Raw genomic sequence first — 12,537 nt, 5'->3', positions numbered from 1 at the left:
TATCATTTATCAATAGCAGAATCAAAAACATTCCAGACTTGAATGTTTTCACCCCAAAGATAGAACATTCATTTCCATTTTGCAAGCAGAGAGGCGGGGCAGCATTAGACTAATTGTTTTGCTCAAGGTCACCAAGGATGTCTATGGATATATGTGACTAACTCAGTCAATGGACCCTTGGTCTCCTGATTCACAAGATTATTTGTCACAATTTCAGCTGAAACACATGGAGTTAGATTTCTGTACTCTGTACATCAGAACATTGAAAGTCCTCTTTCTATTATAAGTATCAAATATTATATCTGACACTTGATCAGAGGTTAACCAGTGAGTCAACAGCAACAAAAAAATTGCACAAGAATTTACCTAAAAAAATTATTTGTCCTTTACATACAAATGGGGCTGGAGCATTTCTCCTCTTCAGGTGTGTTTGATGTCTCAAAAAAGACATAAAGGGCCAGATTCTGCAATCCACACTTACAACTAGTAATGTCTTACTACATGTGAAGCAGGAGCTCTTAAAGAACTACACAACACAATTTAAGATGGTAGAATTTTGACCCAACTTTTTTCTTAAGATGTGTGAAGGAAACTTCTGTACTCTAGGCAATCATTTCATTATCCTTTTCTACCTACAGATACAGCTATAAAGGTACAGGCAGCCAAAGACAAAGCAAGACAAGCCAACGATACTGCAAATGACGTCCTGGCCCAGATTAAAGACCTCAACCAGAATCTCCTGGGCTTGAGACACAACTACAGTAAACTTACAGATGACGTGGCGAAAACAAATGCTGTTGTGAAGGATCCTGTCAAGAACAGTAAGATCTTTTTTGGGTTGTTTGGTGGTGGTTTTTTCAGTTTGTGGTTTTCATTTCACATCTCAAAATGAAACAGAGACACTCCAGAATTTCACTCACATAGCGTTACTACAGTATGCTAGGATAAAAGGAATCTATCACTTCTATTTTCTGGACTTGATATATAAAAACAATTTTAAATTTTAAGGACTGCTGCTAGTAGTTGGGAAAACAGCTAACGTCAGCAGGATGAACATGTAGTGGATAGATTTGTTCCGCAGACTACTTTTTAAAGTATTTAGGAGGTGAATAATCAAAGATTCTGACTGGCAGTTCACCCCTGGATTCAAGCAAAATTCCACGCACTAACCCTGTCTTCAGTCAGTCAGATAATCAGTTCTGGGAGAAATGTATGACTTCTTTCATATACGTTACTATTTTTGGTAGAACACTGAAGACACTTAAGAGGAAAGAGAAAAAGGAGATTCTGGGAATGTTTTTTTGTATGCTGGTTTTTGGGGTTTTTTTTACAGTGAATTCTGTTATCAAATGTGACAATTGCTTTAGCATTTTCACTTTGGTTATGATGGATAAAATTGAATTCTAAATTACAACACATTTTATGGTAGATTACTAGAACATATCATATAGGAGTATACAGCCCGGGCTGACCACAAAACCAGAGTGTCTTTACAAAATTACTGAAGGCTAATTTCTCAGCTAACCTGGGCTCCCCAGATTGTTGTCAGCTTGATGAAGCTGGGCACCTAAAAACATCCAGTTTAGGAGGTTGTCTTTCTCATTCTATGGACAAATATCCTCTTCAAATTGTAGCTGTACCAGGGAAAGAGGTTAATCCCAACGGCTGTTAGTCACTGCCTGCCTAGTGCAAGTTCCTGATCCCTCATCAACTGAGATACATGTGTGAGCCCCAGGTATAATCTCCATCAGGCAGACTGATCCATACTACTTTAGACAATATGAAAAGTAGTTATTGATTGAAACAGCGTGGTTAGATTATGGCAGGTTATGGAACAAGCAGATCTGTGAGGTAATGACCTCTGGCAGGGTAGTGGTAAACAGAAATGTCCTCAAAGCAGTAATTTCTTGGCACTGCTGGATCTAGACTAGGCTATCTGTCCCAGCCCACGTATTCTCAAACTGTGTGTACATTAGCATTTTAGTTGAGATTAGGAGCGATAATTTCAAAGTGAATCTCTTGATTGTCCCCAGTCACCATTATTTCGGTCACATTGAGGAGTGGCCTTAACACTTGCAAACTCTTTCATGTCAGATAAAGCTTAACTGTAAGATGTTCTCCAGAAGTACACTTTTACCACTCTCCAACTGCTAATGGATACTCAGATTACAGAATGAGATTAAAGTAAATGCAGAGTAAACCACTCCAAATGTATATAGTGAGTATGTTGGCACTCACGACTACATGCAAAAGTAGACATAGCCTCTCTTGTATGTCAAAATTCAGGCCCTGAATTCTCATTATGTAGATGTGCAATATATAAAAGGTAATAAATTTTTTCTAGACTAATCCTGTCCCTTAATTTATTTTACATTTCTGTTTAGATCTTCAAAACATTTTCTTATGTTATCTTCTGTTTTTTCTCTTTTCTTTGTCTCCATATCTTGCCTACAGAAATCAGTACGTACATTTTCTTTCTTGCTGCTTTTATTGTGCCTTTTCCAGTAAACGATGATTCACTGCTTACCACCAAAGCTTCTGCATGGTGCTCTACATTTTACATTCATTTAAATAGTTAAATAGTTACTTTTTGAAGGCTCTGAAATAAAGTGACTCGGTAACTAGTTTCACTTATGTGAAACCTTAAGAAGCATCCTGAAGGTTTGGTATCAGTGTCTGGGTGACTATTCAAAAACTAGATATGCAGACTTTCATGCTTTATCTAAGCATTATTATTATTATTATTATTGTTATTATTGTTATTATTATTGTTCAATGTACATTCTTCTGGTAAATGCAGGTTTGTCCCTTTCAGTGTCATCCACACAAACCCATTCCCTCATGCTAGCCAAGTGTTGCAATCCTTAGATCTGCTGATGAATTGTCAAAGAGAGGGCATTGTTCACTGGTTGTATGTTGAGAGGCAAAAAAGTAATCTGAAGTTTAAAAAAAAGGAGAGAAAAAATATCCTTGTGGAATTATTAAGTTCACCTGAAAAAAAGAAAATATTTGCCATTTACTGCCACTGTTTTTTAATCTGCTTTCAGTACACATACAGAATTTTAAACTTGTGACCAGAATAAAGCCTTTTTCTAGTTATGGCCATTATAGTTAATTCAGGAATTAACTTCAAGTTAATTCTAATCCTGTTTCAGAAATTACTAATGGAAACTAACCAGTTTTCATTAATCTAGCATTTTTCTTCAAAATTGGAGTTTAAAAAAAACGAAAGTAAATTTTTCATTCATAAGTGTATTTTGCTACAGGATATGTTTTCCATTAGCATCATCCTGACCTGAAGCATAGTTACTGCTTCAAAATCTTGCTTTAACACCTGCGTTTGCTACTATTGCTACTTTAACGTGATTCTAAATATTCTTAAATTATCTTATTCTGTTTGAGTAGCTTCCTGGTCTGAGTGTACCTCATAGTAGCATATACAATCGCCTGAGTATTGCGTATGCAGAATTTTCTTGGATTTTATTATTGCAATGTATAATTACTCTCTGACGCTATTCTCTAAAACTCTGCCTTGTTCTTTCTTATGAAGTTGCTGATGCAGATTCCAGTATTAAAACCCTAGAAAAGGAAGCAGATCGCCTGCTAGATAAAATCAAGCCAATCAAAGAACTTCAGGATAACTTAGGGAAAAATATTTCTCAGATAAAAGAGCTGATAAACCAAGCTCGGAAGCAAGCCAATTCGGTAAGCCCTCTTTCCCAGTAAGATGACCTTTTGAGTATTGACGGGATTGTATTTTCTACTTTTCTATTTCTTTTCCACAGGGTGAATCCTTTCTAATTCTAAACATGTGTAAAGAGAGCAAGTAATGGAGTATAATTTCTCAGATAAAAAGAGAATATTCTGATGATTTTCACTCTGTGTTTTGTTTCTTCATTTAAAACATGTACTCGTTAAATGGATAACATCTGTAGGAATGTATCTGGAAAGGTTATTACTTAAGAAGTATTGTGGATGATAGTACAGCAGAAGAGTCACAACATCATTGATTTTTTTGTGAAAATGAAAATGTAGTTTTTTGCCTCAGCACTGATATTAAGCCCCTGATTTCATTTCATAGAACTTACATTACCTGAGAATGACACCGTCTCAAACTCACTGAAATTACTGAGTGTATTTGTTTTTCCCATATTCTTGACTTTCTTTGTCCAGTAGCAGTTCTGAGGACTCGAACTTGAGTTAAGAATATATTTCGAGTCTAAGAGTTTGGAGTCCATCTCCCTAACTCAGTACTACTCTAAACTCAAGGATCAGCTGGTTAATACTAAGGTTACTCAGCTTGTGACCTAATGTAGCAAAGGAAAAAAATTCTTGAAGATGGTACTTCAGAAAACTTCCTGAAAAATGGTTGGGGAAAAAAAATATCTACAGAGTAATAGGATCCTGGGAAAGAAGTGTATTCCATATACTCAATGAAATTTGCCCACGATAGAAAGACAGGCTACAGTGATGATATGGTTTTGTTACATTCATCTTCTGTCTGAACGCTTTGAAGTACCTAACTACTCAGCATTTCTGAGATAGGGAAATTGTGAGTTTGGTCATATAATGGATCTCCTTTTGCCCTAAGCCTAAGGTGATACCGTTATTTACATCTACTCTAGTACATGTCTAGCTGGAATTGCAATACCGTTGTACTGTCATTATATCTATGCTGGCATTATGAAAGCAAACAGTATACTGTTTTTATCTGTGCTCAGAGCCTGAGGAAACTAGCACACATATCCAAATGCATATGTCACTCAGCTGTGAAAATGAAGTTATGAATACCAGCTCCATTAGGGGCTACGTAAAGGTAGTGACAGACACAACTGTTGGTTTAAAAATAATTGTTAAAAAGTGTCTTAAATTGGCATAATCAAAGATATCACAAGGAAAAAATAGATCATCCTGTCTACCCAATAGCAATGTGCTGTGATCCCTTCAGGAGTGCTGCTTATTTTCCTGGCTGCACATTCTACTTATAGACTATCTCTACTGCTAGAATTCCACTGCTGCTTGCATTAGACCAGTATATCTTCTAGCTATTTTTAATCCATACAGTTCATCCTTTCAAATCTGAATGCCAGAAAGAGCTTTTATTTCCTTTTAATAAACAATCCCAGAAAGAAAATTTCATTTCTACCTCCTGTGCATATCTAAGCAACTCCCTGGTACATGTAACATAGAAATGGGAAGGAAGAAAAAAAAAAGTGTAATATTCTTATAATTATTTGGAAGTGGAAGCATCTAAAGTTATTTCTGGAATAATAAGCAGTAAACTGAATTCTTTCTGCTATGCTTTTTTTGAAGATCAAAGTGTCCGTGTCCTCTGGAGGCAATTGTATTCGCACATACAGACCAGAAATAAAGAAGGGAACATACAACACCGTCATTGTCAATGTGAAGACTGTAGTTGCTGACAATCTGCTTTTTTACCTTGGAAGTGCCAAATTTGTAAGTCTGTCTCCTGCTTTTCATGTCAGGGTTGCTCGATCAAATCAGACTACTGACAAATACAGAAGATGAGAAAGGCTTTTTTTTTTTTTCCTCCTAGAGTCTTCAAAGCAGTAATAGAGGGCCTAAGATAATCTAGACATTTACTGTCTTTGGTATTAATATAGGGACTTCTAAAATATGACCAGCAAATTTTTTTTTTATATTTTTTTATTTTAACTAGATATGAAATGGGAGACTTGTACATGGACTACATCAGAGCTTTAAAATTCACAGTGCAACCAGGGTAATTTTTGGGCTGGTTGTGGGTTTTCCCTTGGGAATGAAGTAGCTAATCATCTTGCATCTGTCGAAGCTCCTATTTATTGTAATTTTAAATCAAGACTACAATTCCAAGCATAATAATGATGAATGATTCAGTTTCCCATGAGCCCTATAGCAGACAGACTTCTAGAATAATCAATAATAATTCAGTAAATGGGAAAAGTATTCTATTTCTAGCATTTTGAACTATATATTTTATTTACCTAATACAAAATGAAAAGGCTAGGTGGTATCATGTACTAGCCTAGAATCCTGACATCTTTCTGCCATCCAATGGATGTTTTACAAACAACATTACTCTGAGTTAAATCCTCTTGATGGCTACAATATTAACATTTCTGTAAGTCTAGCGGCCATTTACTGCATATCACTGACAGAAGTAATTTGCCATCTTTGGCTTAAGATTCCTTGTTTGAACCAACAAAAGCAAGAAAAAGAGAATCTCATATTAGATCACTGTGACAATTAATGTTCATACTTTATTGTCTGTATATGGGTTTCTGATGCCTCATTAGACCTTCTGAAATGTGAAGAGTTCTGGAAAACTTCCTTTAATTAAGGTATGAGATTGCTTCTATTTTCATATTTTACATGTAGACTGACTTCTTGGCCATAGAGATGCGCAAAGGCAAGGTGAGCTTCCTGTGGGATGTGGGATCTGGTGTTGGACGGGTAGAGTATCCAGATCTGACCATTGATGATGGATTTTGGTACCGGATTGAAGCCTCTAGGCAAGTCTATATTTCACTTCCAAGTTTTGGTTCCTAAATTAAAAATGGCTAAGTTTAACAAGTTCTGCTTCTAATCCACTGTCCTCAAGTTGGCATACCTCATGTTTACGTGGAAATGTTTGCTATGTTTGAAACATCGACTTTTTAAAAAAAGACGGTGTCATAAATATGAGAAATTCTAGTCTGGTTTAATGAAAGCTTTTGAACCTACGTCCAATAGTATCAAAAGTGTATACGCTACAATTACTATTGAAATGTGAATTGTTCTGTGTCAAGAATTTATTTTCATCACATATTTCCCCTCTAGCATCAACAATCTATGACTGTTTATATTCCCTTCTGTTTACCTATCACTCTATCGATTCTCTTCTTCAACTAGCTTCCTTTTAAAATCAGTTACAGGTTTTGGCGCTTAAACAGATAACTACTGTTCTTTTCTCCTTGAATTTCAAAGAGGAGCAGCTTTTCTGAATTACTAGTCTTGATACAGTACTGCAAATGAATGGTCTGTCATACACCAGTATCTTGATTCTTACTTGACTATTTCCATAGGCAGAATGTCTCTTCAAACTGGAGATATTTAAAAAGATATAGTTTATGAAAACTCAAGGATTAAATATTCTGGAAAGTTAAAGTATACTTCGTAATTTGAGATCAGCTGTTGAATTCTTTTGAACTTTGGAAATATAGATACCTTAATATTCAAATTTCACATTTGTTAGTTGAAGCTTATATTTTCCATTCAATTAGCAAACACATGTGGTGTAGTAATTACAGCATAAGGATTACATAACTTTATAACTTAACCTGTATCTTCTACTTCTGAACAGATCTTAGTAATTTAGATAACATCATCTATATTGCAATTTGATGTGAAGCTGAGTAATTCCTCCTGCATCATTACAGTTAATTTCACATAGTATTAAACATAGAACCGATAATATAGTCAGGAAATGAGAGAAAGAAGAAGAAAGAAAACAAAGCACTCTAATTCCGGTTACATCCATAGCTCTCAGAGGAGGAAATGTCATCCAGTTTAAATAGTTTAGTGAAATCACAGAAATTGGCCACTCAGAGCAGAGAATTAAATAAAATTATGGCACCATCTCCAGAAGCTGGCTTAATGAAACCTTATTGCTAGGAAAATACAAACTGGGGTACGATACGAATTGTTGAAATCTTCACCAGTTCATATTATGCATACTAAAACAGCTTCATGACACAGTAATGCCAGACTTTCATTTACAAGAAAGCTGCTTCAGCAGAATATGGAGCCAGGACATGGTATAAAAATTCACACATCCTACAAAAGCACATTGCCTATTAAGCTGGTTGTTCTGGATATATAGGGTGTGCATGCCATTAGTTTTGAACAAACTGCTGGATCAGCAATTTAGAACAATTACAGCTGCACAAATCTGAAGTACAGAGCAGTGTTTAGGAGAATTACATTGCAGAGACATTAGTTGGATTTGTGGGATTAAGATGAAGAGCTCGGGACTGATTTTGCATTCTTAAGGCAGACTTCATAAATCACGTACCCTACTGAAGATTCTTCAACTTTGAACATTTTAGTCCATTTGATAACTCTCCTCTGACTTCCTTTATAAGCTGTTGGAGAGTTTTACTCATTATATTCCCTCACTTTTTTTCTCCAAATTTCTGCACAGTTCCAGCCACAGACTTTTTTAGCAACCTGACAGAGCTGCCTGAACAGCTGAAGCAGGGCATCCACTTAGAATGAGTACATAGGATGAAATTCTGGCCTTGCTGAATTTTGCCATTGATTTCAGTGGTGACAGGCATTGACACACAATAATAATGATATGGTAGGTTTAAAGGTTGATAGCAGTTCTTAATCAAGGATCCCAAAGGGCCTTAAAAAGAAGAGATGTGGTGGCACAGAGGCTGTGAAATTCTCAGGGTCACTCAGCATACTGAAAGAAATCTAAATATGAAAAAGCTGACTGGTGAGTAATGATCAGAGATGTTCAGTTAACATCTGCACCAAAATTTTCAGTGTGCTAAGACTAGATTGATAATTACTGCATCTGCTTTCCAGGGACACTTTTAATTTTCATCACCTTTTTATTTAAAGCATACTAATACTTTGCATTTTATTGTATATACAGAGGTTATCATGGAAATACTTTAATTTTTTTTTATGGAATTGAAGTAACATTTGTTTATTCCTATAGGAATTCCTGAAGGAATTCCCTATACTTTAATGGTATGGGAATTTAACAAACGTCACTTACAGAGTTACTTACCTGCTTACAGAGGCAAATCTGATTGGCATCAAGAACTGCAATCAATCAAAGTATCAATTAACAAAGGAAAATCTGGCATAACAGTATGTGACAAAATGATTTAAAGCAGGTTTGCAACATGCAAACAATGTCAATTTTGTGAAACAGTCAAATGGATGACAGAATATTTTTGAGAGTCGCTAGATCAGTGAAACATCACTTGACTTCAGCAGGCCTCAATCAGGAGCAGGACCTGATTAGTTGTGATTTTAATCAAGTGTGATTTAAGTATTACCGTTGTTTTAATTGTTAATGACAGAGTTTAAGCAGCGCCCTTCCTTTGAGGACAAAGAACGCTTGAATCACAAGTTCACTGTAGACACATCCAGCCCAGCTCAGCAAAAATTCAGTCTTAAACTACTGTGGCAAATCTAAGCCATCCTTTCCAATGAAGATTTTCTCTGCTCTCAAGGGGTCAAGGAGCAGAGATTTCTACATGGTATTTTGTAATCCAGTGTTGATGACTTGCAAAATTCATCTCATTTACATCATGCATCTCCTAAAGAGCAAACCCTGCATGCGTGGCATTATGTATATTTTTCAGATGATCAGCCACACAGTGCTGGTACATCTTCTGTAATCCTCCAGTTTTGCGGAACTATCACTAGAACAGTATCTTCCAACCTGATGACTTGTCATGCACAGGATAGCAATGTCTTTTTGCTGTCAAGTTAGCCAAGTTCTTTCTTCAAGCTCAATTGTCCTCCCTAAATAAGAGAGAATTATTTATGGAAGAGACTCCATTGTTAGCATTTCAGTCTGTTTGAAGATGAAAGACATCCGTGATATTTATGACATATTAGACACCCTAAAAATTGTCAGTCTGCTCAGTGACTTCTACATTATTGCACTTGGATGTTTTTAAACTGGAATCTTGATTTCAGCACAATATAGATTGAAAGTGCCAATGACTTTCAGAGACCATCAAACTTAAGCAGTTTAAAAAAAAGTCTTTAGCAACTGTTAGTCTTTCAACAATTACTACATTGAGAACTTTTATCCTTTAAAGGGCTTCACATCAATAAACCTTCTGAAAAAAATAAAGTAAAAATTTGGAATTTCTGCTGCATAGAACGCTATCTACTTAGCATTCAGCTGATTTTGGAATAAAAGGTAGAATATTGTCATTAAAAGGAAATAAAAAAAAATTCTTTAGAAAAATGTGGATGGCTTTAGCCCACTTCTTTAAAATGATTTGGACATCATGTTCGCCTACCCCAGATGTCACTTAGGAGATTCCCTAGGAAACTGAGAATCCCATCCATGTGGTTTCCAGAGCTGCCAGATCAAGGTATGGGTGGGTAATCGAAGAGCTCCAGTGGTTTTTTGCAAATATGTATTTTTCACATTGAAAGCCTTGAGATCTCTGACTACAAAGCAGGCAAGATGGCATAGATCTACAAAGGTATTCCCTATTGATTGAAAACCCTCAAAATTACTTTGCAACCCTGCTTATGCAACACTCCATGCCTATTTCTACAACCATATTATGGCCCCATAAGAAATGATATGTGTTGATTATGGTCCATCTGTCTGGGACAAAACACTAATTTATAGTGATTATAAATGCCTGATAGTTTACTTCTATTAGGTAAGTAGTAAGCTTTCTATGGAAAGCCACTATCCGTACTGCTGTAAGCTAAAGTAATATTAAGCAAATTATTGCAAAGGATTCAAAATTATTCAAGTTTCCGTTGAAACACCTTTCTATATAGCTGAAAGACTAGGAGGAATCATCTCTCTCCACATTCTGTTCCTTCTGTTGAGAAAATATGTCAGCAAACTCTTTCCATGCCAGTTACTACATTAATATAACCTACGGAGTAGAAAACAAACTGCTGCAGAAACTATTAACAAATGGCAAATTCTTTTGTTGTTGTTACCATCAATATTTGATATGATTCATAGAGGACAATGAGGTAACATCCTTAAACATAATGCGGTTTGTGCCTGTTTGTTTGATAAGCAACCAGAGAGCTCCACTGCAGAAAATGCAAACTCTGTGCATCACAGTGAAGGAAATGCAAGTACTTTATCACATGATCATTCATTTCAGTTCAAATATAATCTAATAAACCTTATGAAATTCAGAAATTTAATTTGGAACCTTGCCTGCATCATTTATTACGTCAAGAAACAATTACTTAACACTAATTTCATCACAATAATTTAAAAAAAAAAGCAACTTCTTTGTTTCAGTCAATGAAAGTTCCACTTCATCTGTATAGTGAATTTTGTTTAAAAAGGACATTGAGGTGAGAAAAAAACCTGGTTCTCTGATCATGTCTTTAACTTACGCAGGCATAAGAGTCTATTCATTTGTATCAAAATGGAACATAATCAAATCAGTAATACATGCCTCTATTAAAAGATGCCGTCTAAAATAGACTTCTCTTATGTTTGGTTTAACTACTGACTCTGTATGCTTAAATTATTTTGTTGAAATCTCTAGGACTGGGAAAAATGGCACAATATCTGTGCGAGCTCTGGATGGTCCTAAAGCCAGCATTGTGCCAGCCACATTCAGTGCTGTCTCTCCACCTGGATATACCATTCTGGATGTAGATGCTAATGCCATGCTGTTTGTTGGTGGTTTAACTGAAAAAATAAAGGTAATGTCTTGTCTGGTGCTAGTATATTAACTGGCTGTTTATATGGATAAATTTCGTTATTGCTTATGGTAGAAATAGTAAACTTTAATAGGCTGACATCATTGTAGTAGGTGCTTTAGTAGCAAATAGTACACCTGCACTCTTGAAAGATGATTGGGATTTGCCTAGACACGTAGGCGCACAAACCTGAAGTTGCTCTGCCCATGCTGTTAACTTCTAATCAGAAGCCTGGTGGCTGGCTGTATTGGTGCAGCGTTCAGCCCAAACAACTAATTCCTGCTGGGTAGCTGGATGCTTTACCTTGGACATACAGCTGCCCCAACAGGCTTTCAGTATCACAGTGACAGGAACTCATTTCTGTTTCCATACATTCCTGGTCTCCTAACAATGTATGTAACAATATATATTCCTTTGCATTCAGGTTTTTTTTCTTTGTCATGTACCCACAGTATCACTTCCTCCTTTGCAGTCTACTTTTGGCATTTCTGCTTTATTTTCTTCATTTTTGTTCCTGTTTTCTACCCTGTACTACCCTTCTTTTTAACTGCTACCTGCATCAGATCCCTAATCTATTTTCTCTTCTTTTTGCCTGTTCATTTTTCTGGTGACTGCTTCTACATTGCTTAACGTAATGGGAATGAATAGAAGATTTATGCCAAATAGAACAGATGGAAATCTTTCAGCAAAAAATGTTCTCCAATAAGTACTAATTAGCATATATTTTCCAGTGGCATACATTACAAAACAACTTAAATGAACTATTTTGTTCCCGATCAATATTTTGATTTTTTTTAATATTAACATTACAAAAAAATCCTCATTTAGCATTAAAAAACAAAGCTAACATTTAGACTTTCCCAAACAGTGAACTCAAAGAACTTTCTTTTACACTAGAGTTTGTATATGTCCTCAAGTGTTGAAATAGCACAATATTTTATGGTCCAACTTTCTAGTGTTTAGAAAGTTCAACTTTCTATATGGTTCTGGTTTGGGAATATGTGGATAGACATATTTCTTTCTTACAAAGAATAGTGTGGGTGCACATTTCAAGAGAGACAAAGACAAAATCAGAGGATACAAGAGGAATAGAGAATGTAGATTCCA

The 12,537-nt window shown here is 35.8% G+C and overlaps 1 protein-coding gene across 1 annotated transcript in view; it reads left to right on the top strand.

Moving 5' to 3' along the window:
* LAMA2 (laminin subunit alpha 2) overlaps nt 1–12,537 on the top strand; it is a 382,277-nt gene that overhangs the window by 327,744 nt on the left and 41,996 nt on the right. The window contains exons 43-48 of the mRNA XM_050893952.1: nt 639–821; nt 2,455–2,460; nt 3,551–3,705; nt 5,314–5,457; nt 6,379–6,512; nt 11,274–11,433. Of these exons, the coding sequence (XP_050749909.1) occupies nt 639–821; nt 2,455–2,460; nt 3,551–3,705; nt 5,314–5,457; nt 6,379–6,512; nt 11,274–11,433 (782 nt within the window). The remainder of the gene's footprint in view (nt 1–638; nt 822–2,454; nt 2,461–3,550; nt 3,706–5,313; nt 5,458–6,378; nt 6,513–11,273; nt 11,434–12,537) is intronic.

The sequence above is a fragment of the Gymnogyps californianus genome, chromosome 3 (assembly GCF_018139145.2).
Source record: "Gymnogyps californianus isolate 813 chromosome 3, ASM1813914v2, whole genome shotgun sequence".
Lineage (NCBI taxonomy): Eukaryota > Metazoa > Chordata > Aves > Accipitriformes > Cathartidae > Gymnogyps > Gymnogyps californianus.
This window is presented reverse-complemented; position numbering and strand designations above follow the sequence as displayed.